This window comes from Chelonoidis abingdonii, chromosome 1 (assembly GCF_003597395.2).
Source record: "Chelonoidis abingdonii isolate Lonesome George chromosome 1, CheloAbing_2.0, whole genome shotgun sequence".
Classification (NCBI taxonomy): domain Eukaryota; kingdom Metazoa; phylum Chordata; order Testudines; family Testudinidae; genus Chelonoidis; species Chelonoidis abingdonii.
In genome coordinates this window covers 49,314,930-49,339,402 of record NC_133769.1, presented here as the reverse complement: position 1 = coordinate 49,339,402, position 24,473 = coordinate 49,314,930, and the positions used below count along the sequence as shown (strand labels likewise).

Here is a 24,473-nt window from a genome sequence, read left to right as displayed (position 1 = left end):
TTCTTAAACATGGGACACCAGAACTGCACACAATATTCCAGGTGGGGTCTCACCAGCGCCGTATATAACAGCACTAACACCTCCTTCTCCTTGCTCGAAATACCAACAATCATTAATGCTAGCATTACATTATTTCACTGCTGATCAAAGCATATAAGAAAAAGGAGGATTATATTATGAAGGTCTTTCATATAATCTGCTGAGGGTGACATCTCATTTTGGCACCACAAATGGGTGGCACTATGAGATTAACAAAGCCCAGCAGAGCATCCAAACCCCAGCTAGGTGGAGCCAAGTCACAAGTGCCCAGTGATGATATTTTGCACATCAGCACAATCCTCTGTGAATGGCATCTACAAGTAAGCAGAGCTTAGTTTGTGGGCAAAGCATAGAAGAGTACTACTACCTTTTAAATCCCCTATTCTGCTGTCATCAAACATTAACATAAACCAGTGATGCTCAGATGGCTCTTTAATGTATCTCCTGCAGATCTTTGCAGCATGATATTAGAATACTGTGTGATTTAAATATTAACCAATCTGGATACTTTTATGATGTTATTAACCAATTGTAGAATACTTGGCCAGTCATTCTGCTGAATTAGATAGACAGACACTTGTAAATGCTTGTCTTCAGCAACACGTTTGAGAGCAACCACCACTTATGAGCAACATTTCCCCTGAGAACACTTTCCCCACCATGAATTGTCCACTTAGTAATAGCAACATAGCCACAGCATAGGAGCAGAAAAGGCACAACTGGAAGGTTTCCTCCTCCCTTCCTCAGTACCTGGCTTGCAGGCAGGTGGGGGTGTACGCGCTATTTTGCGGTAAGGAGTATCAGGGACCCACCCATGCACTGAGCTGTCCTCTCCATCTTGGTTACAGGTGGTGGGGTGTTGGTGTGCTGTTTTGCAGTGGAGATTGGGGACCCCCTTCCCAGGACACTGACCAGTCCCCTACTCCCCTCCACTGTCCACGCTAGGAGGACTCCCCCTCCACATTGCAGGCTGTGCATGGTGCCTTCCCCACACATCCATCCCTCACCAAGGTGAGGCATGAAAGCTGCCAGTGGGAGCATCTTCAGCCTGTCTCTGGCAGTTGGGCTCACTAAGCCATTTTGCTGGCTGCAGGCTCCCCAGCCAAACCCAAGATTCTCCTGCCCCATTCCCCCAAACCTTGGGGTTCCCCCATCCTGGAACATGGATGTCCCATCCATTCCAAAACACACTTAATACGCCACAGCCTACCTAACCCCCTCCACCTCTCCATAAGTCATCTGGCATCAGCGTCCTCCACCACAGACCAAACTGGCATTGCTGTCATCCCCCTTATCTATCTGCCCCAGGGTTCTCTGGGGCTGAACTGTTGGTCTGACTGGGGTAACAGGTTCTGTCTCCTTCGCTGTCCGCTCATCTCTCCCCAGCTGGAGGGGGTGCTCTCCCACCTGCTGCAGGAGAACCTGGCCCTGAAGGCTGGGCTGACATGGTGGCAGTCCCAGGGCCAAGGGGAACGTGCTGCACCTGCAACCAGTGAGGGGTAATACCAAGGAACCTCAGCCATCTGCCCACACCAGTACCCCTGGGGGGCAGAGGCGCCTTGCTTACAGGAAGAGGAGGGGACATGGAGCTTTGGTTTGATTGGGCAGGGAGGGGAAGGAGTGAGGTCACGGCTTTTGCTGCTGGCTCTGCAAGGGAAAGGATACTGGGCAGCAATGGGTGCACTGCCTTTGTGTACTATTTTACAGTATTAGAAAAAGCAGGCTGTCTTTGGTCAGACAACACTACCCAGAACAGCACCAGGTGCTTAGGAGCAACATAGCAAAGGGCACCAATATATTGTCATTAATGGGCATCTACAGAGAGAGAGAGAGAGAGAGAGAGTGTGTGTGTGTGTGTGTGGAGAGTAAATGAACCAATGAATTCACACAGTCTCTTATGGGTCTCTTTTGGGTAATTGATCAACCAGTGATTAAGGCATAGGCGCAGACTCTGTGGGTGCTGCGGGCCTGGATGACCCACAGGGAAATATTAGCAGGTGCTCTGCACTCAGCAGCAACCAAGCTCCACCCTCCCTGCCGCCTCCCTGCTCCTCCCGCTCCCTCCCAGCACTTCCCCCCCCCGCCTAACAGCTGTTTGGCGGCTCTTTAGACTCCGGGCGGGACAGGAAGTGGTGGGGACACAGCACGCTCAGGAGAGGAGGCAGAGAAGAGGCAGGGGTGGGGACTTGGAGGAATGGGGTTGGGGACAGGGGTCGAGCCCCCATCAGGCAGAGGGGAAGTCGGCGCCTATGCATTAAGGTATGGGTAGACCTAAATGCCTTGCCACCTCAGGAAGGCAGCTACCACCACCATGCACTTTGTGAAAAACCAGGCCGAAGACAGACAGGCCAAAGAGAAAAGCAGTAAATTGGTAGTGGGTTTGGTTTACAATAAACCTGAGAAATCTTCTGTGGCCATGGAAGAGAGAAATGTGAAAGTAGATGTCTTAAGTTGAGGGCGGTATACCAGTCCCCTGGATCCAGTGAGGAAATGATGGAGGCCAGAGAGACCATGAGGAACCTCAGTTTCTTGAGCAATCTGTTGAGAACATGAAGCTCCAGAACGGGCCAAAGGCCCCCCCTTGTCTTTGAGATTAGGAAATATTGGGAGTAAAAACCAATTCTCTCTCAAGTCTTGAGGAACCTTTTCTAAAGCACTCATCCATAGGAGAGACGGCACCTTCTGGGCGAGGAGTTGCTCGTGAGAAGGGTTCCTGAAGACGGACATGGATGGGAGATAGGAGGGAGGAGTGGACAAAAAGGTATAGCCAACCATCACTGTATTTAGCACCCAGCGATCTGATATTATGCAGGACCACACTGGGATGAAGTGGGCCAGACAGTCCAAAAATAAAAGGGAGGCAGGATCTGAGGTGGGAACTGGTATAGCGCCCTCAGGTGCACCTTCAAATGGCTTGCTGGGACCACCGTAGCACTTATGTGACCGCAGCTGGAGGTTGAGGTGGAAGAAAGCAGTTGACGCTTGTAACCTCTTCCTTTCCTTTTATAAAGGTTATTGTCTCAGACCTGGAGCTGAGAAGTGTGATAGCTGTTGGGACCTAAAGTGCTTCCTCTAAGCAGTGTGTCCCAAACTTGGGACGACGCTTGTGTAGGGAAAGCCCCTGGTGGGCCAGGTCAGTTTGTTTACCTGCTGAGTCTGCAGGTCTGGCTGACTGCGGCTCCCACTGGCCGTGGTTCGCTGCTCCAAGCCAATGGGAACTCCTGGAAACGGTGCAAACCAAGAGATGTACTGGCCACCGCTTCCTGCAACTCCAATTGGCCTGGAGCAGTGAACCGCGGCCAGTGGGAGCTGCGATCGGACGGACCTGCAGCCGCGGCAGGTAAACAAACTGGCCCTGCCCACCAGGGGCTTTCCGTACACAAGCAGCATCCCAAGTTTGGGAAACACTGGTCTAAGCCGATGGAGTATAGGGGCCCAGGGCCCTTGAGTCCTTCAGGCCAAGAAGTCTTGTGTCTGTCTGCTTTGAGAATAATGAGGAGCTTTCAAAAGGGAGGTCCTGAATAGACTGCTGGACCTCATGAGGAAGTCATAGAATCATAGAATATCAGGGTTGAAAGGGATCTCAGGAGGTCATCTAGTCCAAGCCCCTGCTCAAAGCAGGACCAATCCCCAACTAAATCATCCCAGCCAGGGCTCTGTCAAGCCTGATCTTAAAAACATCTAAGGAAGGAGATTCCACCATCTCCGTAGGTAACCCATTCCAGTGCTTCACCACCCTCCTAGTGAAAAAGTTTTTCTTAATATTCAACCTAAACTTCCCCCACTGCAACTTGAGACTATTACTTCTTGTTCTGTCATCTGGTACCACTGAGAACAGTCTAGATCCATCCCTTTTGAAACCCTCTTTCAGGTACTTGAAAGCAACTATCAAATCTCCCCTCATTCTTCTCTTCTGCAGACTAAATAATCCCAGTTTCCTCAGCTTCTCAAGTTGTGTGCTCTAGCCCTCTAATCATTTTTGTTGCCCTTCACTGGACTCTTTCCAATTTTTCCACATCCTTCTTGTAGTGTGGGGCCCAAAACTGGACACAGTACTCCAGATGAGGCCTCACCAATGCCGAAAAGAGGGGAATGATCACTCCCTCGATCTGCTGGCAATGGTTCTGCTTATACAGCCCAAAATGCCGTTAGCCTTCTTGGCAACAAGGACATACTGTTGACTCATATCCAGCTTCTAGTCCACTTTAACCCCTACATCCTTTTCTGCAGAATGGCTAGCATTCAGTCCCTTGTCTGTAGTAGTGCATGGGATTCTTCCATCCTAAGAGCAGGACTCTGCACTCATCTTTGTTGAATCTCATCGGATTTCTTTTGGCCCAATCCTCTAATTTGTCGAGGTCCCTCTGTACTCTATCCCTACCTTCCAGAGTATCTACCACTCCTCCCAGATTAGTGTCATCTGCAAACTTGCTGAGGATGCAATCCATGCCATCCTCCAGATCATTAGTGAACATATTGATCAAAACTGGCCGCAGGACTGACCCTTGGGGCACTCCGCTTGATACCGGCTGCCGACTAGACATGGAATCATTGATCACTAACCATTGAGCCCAATTATGTAGCCAACTTTCTATCCACCTTATAGTCCGTTCATTCAGCCCATATTTCTTTAACTTGCTAGCTAGAATAGGTTGTTGAATAAGTCTTGAGAACTGAAGCCAAGAGCTTTGCCTCATGGTGACAGCACAGGCCACCATCCTGGTTGCTTGCATCCAGTGCCGCCTGGAGTGAGGTCCTGGCCATATTCTGACCCTCATCCAAAAGGGCAGAAAATTCCTGCCTTAAGTCCCAAAACACAGTGTCTTTGAACTTGGCTAAGGAGTCCCACAGACTTAGTTGTATCTCACCAGCATGGCTTGCTAGTTTGAGAGAGTCCAAAAACCACTGAGAAGAAGCCTTACCAAAGCAAGAGAGATTGTTCCAGCAATCGTCATAGGCAAGAAGGAGGAACTGAGAAAGTGTGTGGCCAGGGGGGCACCTTATACCAGCGCATGAGCATGTGGCACCAGAGGGCGCCAGAGCTAGCCCGATGGATACCACTGAGGGAAAAATCTCCGGCAACGATGCACGTGGCGTGTACACACCTACTGTGGAATGGACATGAGCAAGCACTCGAACTTCCTCCTCCTCCTCCTCATCCCTTGGTATGGGTAGGACACTTGTTGAGTTCGGCAGACACTCCCTTGAAACTGGGGAAATGTCCAGAGATCAAGAAATCCTCAGCACTGAGATGTGGTTGCTGCCTAAAGGAGATTCAGGTGTCTTTGCTACTGCCAGATCCTGAGAGAATCGAAACTCTTGCATTACTGAAACAGTGGTTGATAGCGAGGAGGCTACCTGGGCAGAAGTAACTGAGGACGAGGTAGCTTATAGTACCGAATGTTTTGTGCGCTCCAATAACTGACCAGTAGGTGTTGGTTTGGTCTTTCACAGTGCCAAGTGAGAGGCCTCGTAGACTCTTTTGGTACCGGTTTAGAAGAACTGGTCTTCTCCCTGCCACTCTGATCCCAGATGGTACCGATCCTTCCAGAGCTGCAATCCTTAGAATCCTTGGACTTTCTGGTGCCTGAGGAACCTACAGCCTTGTGAGTACCAAGTTGGAGACTGGTAGGTGCCAAAGTGGTTGTCTGAAGCGGAGACTGCCTCTGAGGTAGATTCTCTACTTCGAGGGCTTGAAGCCACTTCCTAGAGTTCTTTTGTGAGGATTCCAGAAATTTCCTCTTCAATGCTGTAGGGGAGTGCTGCACTGAGGAGGCTGAGGCAATTAACTTGCTCAGAGACTGTTGTACGGGGGGTGCCCCTGGCCAGAGTCAGAAGCCGGTCCAAGCAAGACAAAGCTTAAGTTCCCAATTCTTTCTGACTTAAGATTTTAATGCCAGAAAGAAATTACATTTTTGAGCAACATGTGATTCCCTAACGCAGACAGACACACCAGGAGGGCCTGTCACTCACCAGGACTGCCATTGGCATGAATGCCAACACTTGAAACCAGGTGTGCCCTCCCAGCGTTTAAGTTCCCCCGAGGGGAGGAAAAAAACAAAAACAAAACAAAACACATGAAAGGACAACGGTCCTTACACTAAAAACTATATACATATGTATGTGTGTGTGTGCGCGCATGTGTACAAGTTAACACTAACTAATAGATAAGAGAAATACACAGCTGAGGTCAGCTCTACTCGGACACCGTTGAGAAGGAACAGAGAGTGGTTTGCCTGCTTAGCTATATATAGGTACATTGCAGAACACAAGGCTGCATGGGGTGAATGCATGGCTGAACTGGCTCTGCTACCTAAAATCTCCAACGCGAGGCACATGGGATGCATGTGCACCTAGAATGGAGCATCCATAGGGACACTACTCAAAGAACACAAATTAGTGACTACCAGTGAAAAGTTTGGTCTGACATCAAATAGGAACTCTGTGGCAGAGGAAGGGATAGAATCCAATTCTTCAAGGCAGCATTCATCTATCCTTAATCTTGAAACTGTTCTGTTCCTGCATTCTCCCACCTCATTCACTACATACCCTCCAAGTTCTACAACAAATGAGGCAAAGGCCTTATAGACACAGACTCTTCCAATACAAAACCTTGATTCATGCTGACAGCAGATCCTTCTTGTGCACTGAATGAGGGTGGGGTCCAGTGGAAAAAATAAAATATATGATATGATCTTGCAATGATGTATCATAATACATACAAACGGGCCAAACTGCAACCTTAATTCTGGCATTTCCTAATATGAATGCTTGACATTACAACTTTAAAAGAATGTTAATGTTGTCCTTGTTATTTTATTAAAAAGAATGTAGTTTTTCTTTACTAAATGCAGATGCCTATGAGAAAGAGTAATATAAAGAATTAGAATAAATACAAAGCTTGAAAACAGAGAGGGGAAATTAATTTGAACTCACTTTTCATTTACTGTCTCATCCTTACACAACAACATAAGATGGAGAAGGGCTGGCAATAGGTTACTTTTTCAGCTAATTATTAAACATAATATGAATGCAAAAATCCATAGTATAACAAATTCATAATTTTCTTTATCCTCAATATATATTGCTGTGTAAAAGAATTTAAGTAGTTGCATACAGTCAATTAACTGAGAGTTTTTTCATGAATCACAATGGTCAATATTGTTGCATGACAAAGCCAGCATGCCTACTGCCCAGAACAACCCACGTGAACAATAACACATAGAAATAGAGTAACAGCATATGTCAGACAACAGAGAAATAGCAACATTATCAGCAATGTTGTTATAGCCATGTTGGTCACAGGATATTAGAGAGACAAGGAAGGTGAGGTAATATCTTATTGGAGCTCTTCTTCGGGTCAGCTCTGTGCAGCTGGAAAGCTTGCCTCCTTAACCAACAGAAGTTGCTCCAATAAAAGATATTACCTTACCCACCCTGTGTCTCTATTTTCAGCAATATCACATCACTGAGACACTAAGACAGAAAAAAAATACTATAATGTCTCAAGTAATGATGATGGTGTAAGGAATGGCAGAGATGGTCCATACCTCTAATTCTTTTGTTAGCTTCCCAATCTTAGAAGAAAATCATGCAGGTGAGATAGATAAAGAGCCTAGTGGTTTCCTTACTTCAAGACTGCTCCTATTAGGGCAAGGAGGTTCCCAGAACCTGATCCTTCCCCATGCCTGCTCCTTGAGTTTTACACATGTGGTCTTTAACGATATCTCCATTAACAATTTAAGACAACAAATGAAATATTTTACCGGCAAACAACACTGGGATTGGCATTCCTTGACAGAAGTAGTTCCACGGTCTTCAAAATCTGCTCCTCTGAAGCACGTGCAGTACATGCAGCCATCAATACAGCATACTGATCTGAATTGAAAGTTACAATTGGAGGATTGTGATGCCAACAAATAATGTACTCCGTGCAACAATCTGAAGCAGAGGATTTTTAATATCATCATTACATCTTTATAATAGTTCAGACAGATTCTCAAGTTTGATAAAATCAGGTATTTGATCTTTGGAAACGACTGAAAGATTTGGAATATTCAGCTGAGTGAAGGTAAATGAAGCCACTAAGACAGATGAAATTACCCAGAAAGAGGAAGAAACCGCCACTAAGGAAGACAATGAGATAGTAATTGAAGAGTAGGAAAAACGCAAGACCAAGCTTAAAAAAAAATAAAATAATCGGGCCTATTAAATGGTCTTATTTTCAAAGAACTGAACACTTTAGGACATATAAGTGAATTTAAGTACAAGGAAAGTAACAACTGTCTTCTGTAGAACAGTGGTTCTCAACCACAGGTATGTGTATTCCTGGGGGTACGGAGGTCTTCCAGGGGTTACATCAACTCATCTAGATACTTGCCTAGTTTTACAACAGGCTACATAAAAAGCACTAGTGAAGTCAGTACAAACAAAAATTTCATACAGACAAAATGAGAAAGTAAGCATTTTTTCAGTAATGTGCTGTGACACTTTTGTATTTTTATGTCTCATTTTGTAAGTACCGGTAAGTAGCTTAAGTGAGGTGAAACTTAAGGGGTACGCAAGAGAAATCCGACTCCTGAAAAGGGATATAGTAGTCTGAAAAGGTTGAGAACCACTGTTATAGAAAGTATTTGAAAAGAATGAATTTCGAAACAAAGTAACTACACAAAATGAAGTTTCCCACAAGTCATTTTTCAACTTCCATGAACACAAAGATAACGCAGTTGATTAATATACTGATTTTAGTAATGTATGTGATACACTGGCTGACAAAATCTTATTCAAAACATGTATAAATTGGATACCAATACAGACTGAAAGATGGCAGGACTTTAAACAAAGGGCAATGATAAACCAATCAATTTGGGGGTGTGGGGGTGGTATCTACATATTGGAGAGATTAGTTTTGGGTACTTATTTAACATTCAAAAGCTAAAAACTGAATTTTATTAACATGCTGATTCTAAATTTAGTTATACATTGCCAAAATATTCTGAAATACAAATATTCGAAAGGAAAGAAAAGCCTGGAGAGCAATAATGCTGAAAGAGAGCTTGGAGTCATGGTTGGTATAAAATTAGGTTAAGTGTCAGTGCAATGTGACTGCAAAAAAGGCGAAAGCACTTTTGTGCCTCCAACACAGCTATCGTGTCAGATCAAAGAATATATCAGTTTAAGGTGCCACTACACATGGAATACTACATTTAGTTCTAGGTACCTCATTACCTGAAAGAGTAACTGAAAGATTTCAGAAGATTGCAATATGATTATTAGGAGTAGGGGCAAGGGACTGACTTGTGAAGAATATAAGTAGGGCCCTACCAAATTCACAACCATGAAAAACATGTCATGATACATGAAATCTGGTCTGCTCCCATGAAATCTGGTCTTTTATGTGGTTTTACCCTATATTACACAGATTTCATGGGGGAGATCGTATTTATCAAATTGGGGATCCTGACCCAAAAGGGAGTTGCAGGGGGAGTCACAAGGTTATTTTAGGAGGGGCTGCGGTATTGCCACCCTTATGTCTGCACTGCTTCAGAGCTGGGCGGCCGGAGAGTGGCGGCTGCTGACTGAGGGCCCAGGCAGCAACACAGCAGTAACGGTGGTAATACCATACTATGCCATCCTTACTTCTGTGCAGCTGCTGGCGGCAGCTCTGCGTTCAGAGCTGGACTCCTGGCCAGCTATCATCACTCTCCAACTACCTAGCTCTGAAGGCAGCACCGCCGCCAGCAGCAGTGCAAAAGTAAGGGTAGCAGTACCACAATCCCCCTACAATAACCTTGCAATCCCCCCACAACTCCTTTTTGGGTCAGGACCTCCACAATTACAACACTGTGAAATTTCAGATTTAAATAGCTGAAATCGTGAAATTATTTTTAAAATCTTATGACCATGAAATTGACCAAAATGGGACGTGAATTTGGTAGGGCCACAAATATAAGAAAGCATCTCAACTTACTAAAGACAAATTGTGACAGGGAAGATAATGATTGAAGCAAAGAGCTTGAAACGTGGGTTTCACTCCTTTAGCATAAAGCCAGAAATCATTTTCAGAGTTCTGCATTTTTCATGTAAAAAACTTATAAAAGCAAAAGAGACACAATGGGTAAATATGATTTCATACCAAGGGTAGTCTACATGTAGGCTAGAGATACCACGCATAATACCCTCAATTTACAGAACACTCCCCACTAACATCAAGGACAGGTTTGCACTAAGATGAAAGATAAAATAAGGCCTTTATGTAATAATTAAACTTAGATATAATAAATGTATTCAGTCCTTGCCTGTCACATTCAGTATTACTCAGTGGGAAAATGATTATTTATATTACCATTGCATCAGGAGCCTTAGTCATGGAAAATACGCTTACTTCAGGATCTCTGCCATTTGATTCTCTTCCCCATCCTCTTCTGTCTGATATCTAGCTCCCTTCTTCCCTATGCATATCCATATTCCCACATACACACCCCTTGGGCACCATTGTAATACTACTAAGATCAGCAATAAGAGCAAATTTTTACATTTAGTACCATCATTAGCTTTTCTGCTTAACAACCAATTAATGAATAGAAATTGTGGAAGTTTTTTTTGAGCATTCTACAAGCTCAAAAAGATTTACATTCAGTTCAGAATTGGATTGTTACCTTTGAAACCACTAGGGCTATTATCTATATGATAAGATTCCAAGAAAGTCACTCCTTGTGTCAATCGCCTAAAATACCTGCTGAGTCAGCATGAAGTGATGGATGATTGAGAGCTATTGTTGGTCAAAGTATCACCAGATTCTACCATCACTGGGTTTCATTGTCCGTTACCATTCAATTTTTAAGTTCTCAGCCATTTTGACTTTACAAATTACAGCTGTACCAATTACAAAGTACAGCTACAGTAATGCATGTATCTATGCCATGCCAAGTGTCCTAGGCCACTATGGGTATGTCTACACTACGGGATTATTCCGATTTTACATAAACCGGTTTTGTAAAACAGATTGTATAAAGTCGAGTGCACGCGGTCACACTAAGCACATTAATTCAGTGGTGTGCGTCCATGGTCTGAGACTGCGTCGATTTCTGGACTGTTGCACTGTGGGTAGCTATCCCATAGTTCCCGCAGTCTCCCCCGCCCATTGGAATTCTGGGTTGAGACCCCAATGCATGATGGTGCTAAACAGTGTCACGGGTGATTCTGGGTAAATGTCGTCACTCATTCCCTTCCTCCGTTGAAATAGCAACGGCAGCAACCATTCGCGCCCTTTCCCTGGCACACCACTAGACTTTGCGCCAAGCGAACTGGAGCCTCGTTCAGCTTTTTTTTTTTTTTTTTTTTTTTTTTTTTTTTTTTACTGGTCACTTATTGGCCACATTTCTAACTGGATGTGTGGCTTGAACTTGAGACATGGTACCGAGAGCAGCGCTAATAGCTACAGCACATTCATTTGCCTTTTGCGAGCAGTAGGCAGAAGACGGTTATCCAGTTGTCTGAATAAACTAAGTCTTAGCTGCAGTCTAAGATGGTGCCCGAGGACTGAGTCCTGGGAGCAATCAAATGATCTGAACACAACTGTAAGGAATGCAACTCCCCGAGTCAATCCCTCCTTTATGGTACTACAAAATAGATGTCCAGTCCATGCCTAGAATAAGGGGCAAGTCGTACATAAGAGAAGCACTCAGAGAACCCAGAGAGGCATGATGTGCTCCGTGTCAGATCCCCGCAGCAATGATTGCAGAACGTAGACTACATGCCATTCATGGGGTGCCCGTCAACAACCCACCGTTGCTTGGCCATCCTCACCAACTTTCCTGGGCTACTTTCCCGTTGCATCGTGTCTCCCCATTGTGTATGATGAAACTGAATGCAGGAAAAAGAAACTAACAAGACCTTGTTATGGTTTGTCATCCACTGAGGATCAAAATGATGGAGCAGGCAGCCTCGCAGACTGCTATGATAGTCAAGGGCACGGACAGAGCCTATTTTCTTTTAACACACAGAAGAAAGGAGGGGGCTGAATGGAGGCTCAGCCCCCAAGTTGCTATGATGAAGATGGTAACAAGGCGAACCAGCTGCTAACCAATCGACTGGAATGACCGGTGAGTCCAGTTCATACTACTTTATTTATAACCTAGGCACCCCGGTCCAACCTCACGTGAGGCCAGCCAGGAGCACTCACGGGCTGATGATGACAACGGATAGCAGTTATATGTACTGCATCTCCCACCAGGGAGGGGAGGGGACGGGGAGAGACTACTGCTTGTTCACGTGCGCAGCATCGCGTCTACCAGCAGCTATTCAGTAACATAGGTGACATTGAAAAATAAAGTCACAGAAACGATGTTTTCCCCTTTTCTTCATGGGGGGAGGGCAGTAAATTAACGAGCTATACCCCTGACGCACCCCGGACACGTGTTTGACTCTACAGCATTGGAGCTCAGCACAAGAATGCAAATCCTTTCGGAGAACCGCTGGGACTGTGGGATAGCTGGAAGTCCTCATACCCCTCCCTACCCCTCCCTCCATGAGCATCCATTTGATTCTTTGGCTTTCCGTTATGCTTGTCACGCAGGACTGTGCTGTGGACTCTGTATTATAGCCTGGAGATTTTTTTCAAATGCTTTGGCATTTCATCTTCTGTAACGGAGCTCTGATAGAACAGATTTGTCTCCCCATACAGCGGTTAGATCCAATATCTTCCGTACGGTTCATGCTGGAGCTCTTTTTGGATTTGGGACTGCATCGCCACCTGTGCTGATCAGAGCTCCACGCTGGGCAAACAGGAAATTAAAATCAAAATTTCGTGGGGCTTTTCCCGTTTACCTGGCCAGTGCATCTGAGTTCGGATTGCTGTCCAGAGCAGTCACGATGGTGCACTGTGGGATACCGCCTGGAGGCCAATACCGTTGATTTGCGGCCACACTAACCCTAATCCAATACGGTAATACTGATTTCAGCGCTACTCCTCTCGTCAGGGAGGAGTACAGAAACTGGTTTAAAGAGCCCTTTATATCAATACAGAGGGCCTCGTTGTGTGGATGGGTGCAGCGTTAAATCGGTTTAACGCTGCTAAAATCGGTTTAAACGCATAGTGTAGACCAGACCTGTAAGATCAGAGATAACGAACCAATCACCACCCTTACTCTACAGCTAATTTGCATGCAGCAATTTCATTGGTTGTATGAGGAAGACTGCACAGATGTTGGATTACTTGTGCCTAACTGCCACCCACACAAATCTCCCACTACAACTTCCTCCATATGCAAAAATCAACACAACCACCCACACAAAATAATACTAAATGTCACTTTGATGCCTAAACTGTCTGCTGAGTCAGTATGAAGCAACGGAAACAGCTACAAGCATGGCTAAGAGCTCTTTTTGTTTAGAATACCACCAAGTTTAATCATTGTGCCATTTTTGGCTTTTGTATACAAAAGACATTAGTATTGAGTAAAAATTTAGGATCTGAAGAATCTGAATGTGCCAGACAGACAAGTAAAACTGGTTGAAATTTTTTTTCATCAGAAAGATTTTGGTGTCTCCTCCCTATACCTTTTGACCAAAATGAAAACGTTTAATTTGGGGCAAAATGTTTCCTTTTTGATTAAAAGTTTCAAAATTGTGTCTCTTTCTGGTGAGGAAAAGACTTTTGCCAGTAAGAGAACAAAGGAGAGAGCCGAAAAAGTTGAAGTGTTTTTCCTCAGTGAAATGAGATTTCAAAAAATAAAAAAAGTTCACAATGGTTTCAAAGAGAATGAAAGTTATTTTTCTACATTTTTTGCAAAAGCTACTTCTTTTTTTTTTTTTTACCAACTCAACAGGCCACAAACGCAGCATGTAGATCTCATTTTGACACTACTGATCCAGAACATGTAGTCTGGCTAGGCAACAAATAAAAGTATTAAGGGGAAGAAAACATTATTGCACCTTACAAATAGTTATCGACTTAATGCCAAGGAAAGAGAAACTATTTAGAGCAGTACAAAATGGCATACCCAGAAATACAGGAACTGCTATACTGGATCAGACTAGCAGTCCATCTAAGTCCAAGACCCTGTCCCTAATGGTGGCCACTGGCAGATATTTCAGAAGAGATAAAAACTCTAAAGGGGAGAACTATGGAATAATCTTGCAACAGAAGACGTTTCTTCCTAACCCCCATTAGTTAGCAGCTAGATGATGCCCTAAAGTACTAGTAAGTTCCAGCCACGCCCAACCACATCCCTTATATCCAGAGAAATGCAGAAGTTAGTGGTGTAGAGACAGTTATGCCACTTGGTGACATATGGAAATTGTCTCATGTAAATTTAAGTCCTCTTTGCACTACCAGAATGGCACAGAGGAGTTGGCACAGAGCAGGATCTGGCTCACAGAAAAAAAATCTGTTTTAATCAAAACATATCAAGCTAAGCAGAATTTTTGGTAAAATTCGTTAGAATATTGTATTCTGTAGTGTAAAAATAAGCTTTTTTAAAAAACAAATTCCTGTGGTCAGGATAATACTAGTTTATTTACTGAAATGATGTAACTACATGATTGCTAGAGCAGTTTTTCCAAATTGCACTTTATAATTATTTCCTTTTAAAGCCCGGAGCATATATTACCCTCTTTACAAAAAACAAACACTCCCAACCATCTGTTAGTGCATGTGATTGCCATTATCTGCTCACTAACTCCAATTCAAGTGACATTCTACTGCAGTTCACTGACATTCATCTGAGTTCAATTACTTAAAAGAGGAAGTTCAGTTTAAAATAAGATAGAAAGAACACAAAGGATATTTTTGAAAACTTTCTTCATTGATATAATAGCTGAAATACATTACTGCCAAGAAAAAAAAAAAAGTCTTTAAGAGTCCAACATGTTGCTGTCTTCTACAATGTAGAAATGTCTTAATTCTGACTTCCATTAAGGTAAGAAAATGTGCTATTTTGTAAGATTTCATATTGACTAGCAAACAAAGCCACTTAAAAACAAGATTAGAACCTGTTTCTAAGAAAGGTCCAGCACTGAGTATACAAGAGTTATAACAATTTCCCAAGTATATAGAAAAAATTGATATTATATATCTCCAGATTACGTAAACTTTGATCATCTAAATTTCAGATTACTCCAGATTAATTTGTCTCCAAAATTAATTTAGAAACCTAATTTATATTATGTAGCACTAATTAATCAATTTTTAGATGTTTAGACATTTACCTGTACTGAACAATTTTTCTACAATATTTCTATTTAGTCTGGTAATGGTAATACAAGGTGAGACTTTTTGAGCAGTTTTTCTTTAACTGTTGCTGTCCACTGATCCATCTTTTCTGCTTTATTTTTCTTTCCTCACTCCCTCTGCTGAGGCTGCTTCTTTCTAAAAGGCACTGAAGAAAGCACTAACCAACTTAGATAAAGCTTCTGGAAACCTGGACTGCCAATAATACAGTCTGTAATTAAGGCTCTTCGTAGTATGCGGCAAGGCCCAAATTTACACAGCAGAGCTATACTGAAAAACATTGCAATGCTGAAGCGAAACTATCATCTTAAATGTCACACTTCTGTCAAACTATCTGCTTTCACTGCAAGAAATAGCTAAAATTACTATAACAAAGATATTATAGCCTATTTTTTAAATAGATTACTTTGTACACGTGACAGTGCTGTGTGTTTAGACAGCTTCCCCTGTATAATCAAGTCAGTATCCCTTCACTTGGGTGGGTCTTCCATATAGCAAGAGAGAAGAGGCAAAAACACCTTAAAATACAAAAATGTAATTACGAGACCACAAAAGTTGACAGAGGTACTCACAGACAAATACAGTATTTGAAATTACTGTATACTGAGCTCGCTCTTTGAAACTGACAAGATTAAAAAAAAAAATGTTCCCCTTTCATGGAGTTAAAATTTGATCATCTTCATTTTACTGGAATACTTTACTGCGTTTTTAGAAAAGTGAAAACAATGAATGCACATTTATTTACATTGTACAGATGATCACTACTCCTGTGGGACTTGCAAGCAACTGAGAGGAGACATTCTGACCTATGCGGCCAGATGGAAAGTAGGAGAAATGAATTGATGTAAATTGTAGGATCATTATCTTTAGACGGGAGAGGAGAGCATTTCTATTAGAAGTTAAACTATAGAGCTGTTTGGGGAGGAGACCCGGTCTTCAAACATCTGTAAAGCATTTAACACAACAGGGGCCCAAACCTAATAGGTGGCTCTGGGTATTGCCATAATATACATATTTAATTAAATTAAATAAATTATTTATTTACACAACAGTGTCCAGTAATTCGGGCAAAATATTTCCCCCTTCCATTTCTTACAGGGTATAAGCAAAAAGGCAGTAACTGAGGTCAGCACAGTTCTAGCAATACAATTTAACTTGTGTTTACTGTAGAATTAGTTGAAGGGAGCACAATACATTAAGGTTTGTTTAAACAAAATTAAATTCACAATTTTGAGAGTGATGGTGTGGTAGACTATTTTAAAATTTTTCTACAATCTTGATTACAGTCTCCAGATTATGAAGCCAAGTTTAGGACCTAGTCTACTTGACTGCGACCCTTTCTTTTTCCTTAAATATTTAAGGGATGACATAAATAAAATAAAGTGTACTAGTCAGAATCAACTGTAACTTATAATTTGATTCACAAGTATCTTACCCTTATCAAAGCTTGCATTAGCACCTCTGTCCAATAGGATACGAACTAATTCCACATTAGCAACACTAGCAGCATACATCAGGGGAGTCCATCCAAACTGAAAACTAAATTCTACGTTCACACCTGTCAAAACATTAAAAAATTTATAAAGGTAAATATGTATTTTATAACAACTCCAATACACACAGTAAATGTAAATATTTAACTGTTTGTTCTAATGTGTTTCTATCTATTCCTAGGGAGAGAAAATGCTTTGTTCCATACTTTTATTTTCTTTGATCAATTAAAAGACTCCCTCTCTGATTGGAACTCTGGAAACAAATTCCACAACTGACTATCAAAAAGCCTGATTCTTAACCCAACAAAACAAAACCACCGTAAGTTTCAAACATGATCCCAGAGACAAAAAGATTTTAGAAAGGCTAGCAACACACAATTCCAGCAAAGTTATTCATTTTTATAGCTGTGTCCAGATTTATCTTCTCCGCTTAAATAATGCTGTGATTCCCACTGATGATAAAAAAAGACGACGACTTTTGGTTTTGCTTCATGAATTGGACTTTGTGTGGGAGATCACCAAACAGCAAGTAGGCTGTGTCTAGCAACAGTGAGAGGAGCAAGTAATTCCACTCTAGCTGGTTGCTAAGGTTCTCGTGATTTAGAATTCCCCTATACCGGTCCACTCTGACCTGTCTGTTTTTGCTTTAGAATAAGCTACCTTAGCGTGTAGTACTACCTAATTAAATGTCTCTAGAGGAAAAAAACAAGACTTAACCACAACACCCAGATGTGGTTCTAGACTAATGATTTCCCATGCACAAGAGAAAAATATTACTCAACTGTAATTCTGCTTCTCTAAAACCATCATTTATGCAAGTTTCTGACTGTTCAGTCTTTGCCTCTTAGCATAAGACTTGTGTTACTTCCCTATTTAAGATTTTGACCCTGGAGGGGAGCTGGGCAAAGCACAAGCCAGGCCCTGTATCTGGCTACTACATATCATGCCCTGAAAAACTGAAATGCTACCTTCTTAACATTCCAGTCAGGTCTTGCAACTGTCCAGGAGAAGCTCTCAAGACAAACACAATACAAGATGATCAACAAAAGACTTAAAAGCAACCCAGAAAAATATTTTAAAAATAAGATGCAAGAGAAGAATTCCTCAAGAAGTAATTTTCAAATCCCAAGAAGAATTAGGAAGGGAGTGGGAATGCTCAAACCCCAGTGCTGAAACTTGTATAGTAGGGTGGCGTAAGAAGGAAGGAAGGGACATAACTGGTCAGTCTTCCGTCACCATCATCTCAAAAAGCAGAATTAAATTACCTAATTAGGGAAGTGTTAAGATCAATACCACCAGGGACTATCAACCTCTTCACGTCTGTACCCTCTGAATCAACAGTAGTGCCAGGTTTTTTTAAGTGAGGGAGGCACTACCAGTTCAGTGTCTGGCCAAGGAAGGACATGTACTCTTCTGTGGAGGTCTTTCCCTTTTCTGGAAGTGGTGAAAGGTGGCACAGAAACAAGGGACTGCCACTGAGGTACAAGACAAATCTATTGGGGGTGCAGAAACTTATGCCACTTTGAATGAGCCACCTGATGGTACACCTTACAGTACAGCCACTGCACGGAAGCTTTGATTTGCCATGAAGGTAGCTAGAGACTGGAGAGAGAAGAGAAAAACTCCTAACAGACATCTTGGGACAAAGCTACCAGTATCTAACAGCTGCATGAGGAATAGACCATTTCCAGACTCCCAGAAAAAGAAACAAAAAACTGGACAATTGCAATATGGAATTACACAAGTCAAAGAAAGTGAAGCCAGTTCGGAAGCCTACAACAGTCACAGGAACCCATTAGGAAAAGTAAGGAAATATTGCTGGGATTGAGATCCAATGTGAATGCTGAATTAGACCTAGATTATGAAGAGCCAAGATGCTCGAAGTATACAATTAGAAGGGTAACAACAGTGAATCTCGTAATCTTGACGGCAAATTGTTTCATGCTCCTACCAGAGACAGAAAGAAATGAGGATGAGAGGTACATGAGGGCATCAGAAATGAAAAATAAGGATTGTTTCAAGATACTGTACACTATTAACAAAAAACATGTTTAGATCTTGGCAGCACTTTTAACTCAGAAGGTATGTCTACACAGCAGCTGGGAGATATAAAATAAAGTTGAAAACCACTGAATGAAGTGAACAGAGTTCCCAGTACAAGCAGACATACACATGCTAGTTCTGCTTGAGTTAGTGCCTAAAAATAACAATTCTGGCCTTGATAGCATCAGCGGCAGCTTGGGCAAGCCATTCGAGTATGTATCCAGGGACAGACAGCTATATTGGTTCCAAATAATTGGAGTTCTTTTAATAATGCACCTGTGCACATCGCTGGCCTATGTAACCACGCAATCTTATCACCTTCCAGATCCCTTCCATATCACTGTTCCACTCATATTTTGTTTCAAGTTGGAATAAGCTCTTTAGAGCAAGGACTGTGTCTTCATATCTTTGGGCTGCTAGCACAACTGAATCCTGATAGGGCCTTTAGGTGCTACTGCAATATAAAAGAACAACTAAACACCACATCTAATGGCAGTATATTCCAAGGCTCCATGAAATAAATATTTTAATTTACCTACCATTATGGAAAGTTTCACTATACAATCTGCATATACAGTGGACTGCAAGATGGCTATCAAGAATAGTGGCAGGGTTCACTGTCTTTGAGGCCAAACTCAAAATTCTTACAAGGTAACTAAAGCAAGTATTTTGAAGACTAGAAGAATTTAAACTGTAAATAAATGCTGGTACTAGTTTTCTACCTTGGCCCCTCCCACCTCACTCCACTGTATGCATCACTAGCTAAAGCTAGACAATGAAATTTAACCAAGAGATAAACAGAATGGAAGCTGAGCAAGACAGAAAGGTGGCACGACAAAAGTTTGGTAAGGAAACAGGCAATTGGGGGTAGGAGGAAGAGAAACATCAAGAGAGGCTGGGATGGCAATACCAGGGAAAATGAAATGTAGGAAAAACAGTACACAAAGCTTTAGCCACTAGAAGGAATGTCAAAACTTGTTGCAGAAATGTGACTAGCAGTCCATTACAACTACACATGAGTACGGTACAGTCTATATTTAAGGTAAAGTCTACATTCTCCTAGTGGAAAATGACGTGAAGTCCCTCATCTCTCTGCAGTGACTTAAGTCCCTTTGGACTCAACTCTTGGTTTTACTGGGAACTACAGCATGCCAAAGTCTCCAGCCAAATGCTGTCTCTGCTAAGTAGTGCAGGTCTGAACATGTTGCTGCTTTATATATTAAAATAGCTTGGTCATGTGGTTTGTCTGTCTTATGTAGTGCTATCACTATGATAAGAAGGGTGTTTAACAGCCAATGATGATGATGATGATGATGATATTTGCTTTACAGCATTCAATACTGTGCAAGGTACCCTACAAAGAATCAAACTAATCCTTCTCAATAGATTATTATTTATATATATATGTATGTATATATATATATATATATATATATATATATATATATATAAGAATGGAGACTTGGAGACTTGTATGCAAGAAGCAGAGGGAGAAGGGATTAGTGCACATCATATGGATCCTGTGACTTCTGCAATGTTTTCTCTTTTTAATATTCATTTTTAGGCCCATATCCTTCTCTTCTTTCTAGTCCTCTCACACACTGCAGCCCTGATTTAATATAGCTATTAAATGCTTACGTATAGTTAACCCCTACTCATTAGCAAGCTTTTATTGTGTTATCCTCCACAAAGTTACCCACAAGTCAATCTTTTAACCATACAAAACAGCTGAGAGAGTTAGAACTATTAACGCCTAAAGAAGGAAAGGTGGGCCCTACATAGCATTTCACAGCTGTTCCTGCTGCTGTGTGCCTCCTGAAGGAAGCCAGGGACAACTTTAAGGGCCACTCCCTAAAACAAGGGTAGCTAAACTGAGCCTGAGAAGGAGCCAGAATTTACCAATGTACATTGCCAAAGAGTCACAGTAATACGTCAGCAGCCCCACATCAGCTTCCCCACCCCGCTCCCAGTGCCTCCCACCCAATGGCAGCCCTGCCAGTCAGAACCTCCCCCTTCCGATCAGCTGTTTCATGGCATGCAGGAGACTCTAGGGGGGAGGGGGAAGAAGCGAGGGCATGGCCTGTGGCAGAGCCAGGGGTTGAGCAGTGAGCACCCCCCAGCACACTGGAAAGTTGGTGCCTGTAGCTCCAGCCCCGGAATTGGTGCCTAAACAAGGAGCCACATAGTAATTTCTGAAGGCCACCCCTGCCCTACAAAATGCTGTAGGCTTTAATCCACATGGCCTCAATTGTCCCTCTCTCTAGACTGTTGTGTACTCTAGGGATCCTTCTTATGGAAAACAAAGACATCTCACTTTTTATGTGATATGTACACAATTACTCATCCATCTTGCAACTCATGTACAAAACATTTCCTTTGCCCTTTTAATGCAATTGTTTTTAGAGCTTGTTATGTCCAGGTTGTGCCAGAGGTTTTTCTTTAACTAGCTGGATTCTAGCAATATAAAGATAAAGATCTGTGATTCACCTCCACAGGCAACACTTAACAGAGATAAGGAAGGTACTTTTATGCCAACAGTAGAGTACACTGCTCCTCTAGTAGCATTTTGTCCAAATATTCTGTTGACTTATGTTACTATCAGTAGGAAAGCTACTTTTGTAGACAGAAAATGAGATCTGACGTTCAAAAGGTGAATGAGGTAATGCTTGAAGAACTAAGGTCAAGTTCCACATACGGACTCTTATCTCCAACAGATTCAAGTTATTTGAGACCTATGAAAATCAAAAGGATGTACAGATTTGTTTGGCCCATTCCTAAAATAAACTTTAGCACACAATCCGTTCATATTCAGACTCAGTTAATTTGTCCCGTAAGAATTCAAAGATGCAAGTCACCGGCGGAGTTATATGACTTATTTCTCTGGGAGAGCAACAGTCCTCAATCAATCATATCCTTGCATACTCTGTCAATGTGCAGTGTTGCTCTTAGATATAACCAGATGTTAATTACTATTTCTGAACGTAATTTCTCTCTCAGCAGCAATGCAGAAACACCAAGATCTAGCCCAAGCTTAACAAGAATTTTTGGGCTCAGTAAATCTTCACTGTTGAAGTACAGACTGCTTCCTCCCCTCTCATTGAACCCATTCTCAGAAAACAGCCATACCATTTTTGCTACTGTACTTCACTGTTGAAGTACAGTAAATCTTCACTGTTGAAGTACAGAAAAACTGAATTTACTCTGAGATTTTAGCCTTCTTGGTCACTGCAGAGGTGGTAGAGCAATCAATATTTTCCATCTTTGTGGATAAGAGAGAAAATGGGGCAAATAGGAATTATAAAGACCCCTCAAGTCTGTGGTATAAGTCTCATGAAAATAAACTGATTTGAAATAAATTGTGATGATAAAGGCCTAATTCTGAAGTTCTCAAAAGATGCTACCATCATCTTTAAGACCTTTTTCTTCTTCTTGGTAGTACCCAAGGAATCAAGGACAGCCTCAAGAACTGTTTTGAGGACAGAAGAAACAGAGCTAATTCTCTCTTTAATACCCCAAGTTGGGTGTTCACACTGTATTTACACACTTTTTTATTCACCCTATTTACATACATTTCTAAGGCAACTTTCTCTGTAGCATCTATGCAGTCAACTGCATCAAAATTAAAAAATGCACTTTACATAAAAGATAAAGATCTATTAAATTGCCTGCTCCCTTATCTACTCACTTCCCCCACCAACAAAGAATTTTACCCTACACTATGACAATGTGATAGCCACAGAGTTCCCTTCACCTCTATGTTACAGCAACACCTCCAAAAACCTTTGGGTGGATTCTCCATCACTTTGCCAAATTTACTTCTGAGGCAAAATTAACATTAGATTGTATGTAATTTCTCATGGGCTGCTCTAGTTTGTGACACGGACTGCGGTGGCACAGGATTTCGCTCAAAGCTGTCATTCCCTCACTTCCCGCCTCAGGCTGTACCTTGGGAATATGCCTCTAACAAGTTCTACTGAGCAAATCTGGTTGGATCAACAAAGTTACCTCTATGACCCCAGAACCAACTCCTCACCAAATTGAATTACTGCTTCTATACTATAGCTCTTCAAAGAAACTGATGAAAAAAATTAACTTGGTCCAGACTGCTTCCTCACCTCTCATTGAACCCATTCTCAGAAACAGCCATACCATTTTTGCTAAAAAAATAATTCAAAAAAGAATTCAGCTTGTGGCAGACAGCAACATCGAAAAATTCAGACTAAATGGTTAAAGTTTGCCAAATTTATTAGGCATTAAAAGCAGAGGCTTATAATATAAATCATTAGGCAACACTAACTATACAGGCACCACTCACGATCAGCTCAACCTATCAACAAAGAAAGCTTTCACACAAAGTATGAAATCTCAAACATGTCATTCGAAGTGATGCTAATTTGCTTCACCCTTTTAAACAACCAATTTTGCCATAATAGTGTTTTACTTAAAATGAATGCAATACTGTGGTCAAGAATTTGGCAGTTTTTATTTTCAGAAGATAAATCACCCAGTTTAATATCTGAGGAAAAAAAACCTTGAGTTTGCCAACAAGTTACAATTTTCCAGAAATTATACTAATTTTCTCAGAACAAATACTCCTTGCTGCTATACTCCAGTTTTCTGTTGAAACACAATTTTCTGAAGATCACCATGAGGCAGGTTAATTTATCTGTGTAGCTCATGACCAGAGCCAGCTCCAGGGTTTTTGACACCCCAAGCGGCAGGAAAAAAAAAAGCCGCGATCGCAATTGGAGCAGCTCCACTGCACCGCTTTCTTCTTCAGCTGCAATTCGGTGGCCGGTCCTTCCCTCCGAGGGACTGAAGGATCCGCCGCCGAATTGCTAGGGAAGAGCCCAACGTGCCACCCCTTCCCCTTGGCTGCCCCAAGCACCTGCTTGCTGAGCTGGTGCCTGGAGCCGGCCCTGCTCATGACTGACCACTCTAACTGCCCTGTATACAGCAATAAAGGATGCCATGCCTGAATACTGGGTTAATGGAAATGTTTTCTAAGCGAGGAAGCCATTTTAAAATCAAACTAGTATTTTTAAGCAAAATTTGTATGAGTGAAAAACATCACACAAGTTGATTAAAGACCAGACAATCTAGCAATCTGAAACTACTGTTGCCAGGACAGCCCAAGAGGCAGACCACAGGCAGGGCCAGCTCTAGGCTTTTTGCTACCCTAAGCAAAAAAAACCAAAACAGGTGTCCAAATTGCCGCCCATAGCTCATACTTGGTTTGCCGGTGCAGCCCTGACCACAGGCACAATCATGCTAGTGAGTGTGTGTGAACGCGCGATTTCCAACCAGGATAGGTACACCTCTACCCTGATCTAATGCTGTCCTCGGAAGACAAAAAATCTTACTGAGTTATAGGTGAAACCACGTTACATCGAACTTGCTGTGATCCGCCGGAGTGTGTAGCCCCACCCCCAGAGCACTGCTTTACCGTGTCATATCCGAATTCATGTGATATCAGGTTGCGTTGTATCGGGACAGAGGTGTATAAAAAAAACTGAAAAGCAAGAACCACTGAATTCCCACCCTCAATTTAAACCTCTCCCCACGCAAATTTACAATACATTGTTTGCAAACCTAGTATTCTCTTTTTAAAAAATATTAAGAGAACAAAATGTAAGGAAGTAGAAGATACTATACAGCATGCTTAG

General features: G+C 42.3%; 1 protein-coding gene across 1 annotated transcript in view; it reads right to left on the bottom strand.

The window, feature by feature from the left end:
* The window catches only part of ASZ1 (ankyrin repeat, SAM and basic leucine zipper domain containing 1), a 99,844-nt gene that overhangs the window by 70,760 nt on the left and 4,611 nt on the right, over positions 1-24,473 (bottom strand). The window contains exons 3-4 of the mRNA XM_032803948.1: positions 16,707-16,829; positions 7,806-7,917 (exon numbers count right to left, since the gene is read on the bottom strand). Coding sequence (XP_032659839.1) covers positions 7,806-7,917; positions 16,707-16,829 — 235 coding nt within the window. The remainder of the gene's footprint in view (positions 1-7,805; positions 7,918-16,706; positions 16,830-24,473) is intronic.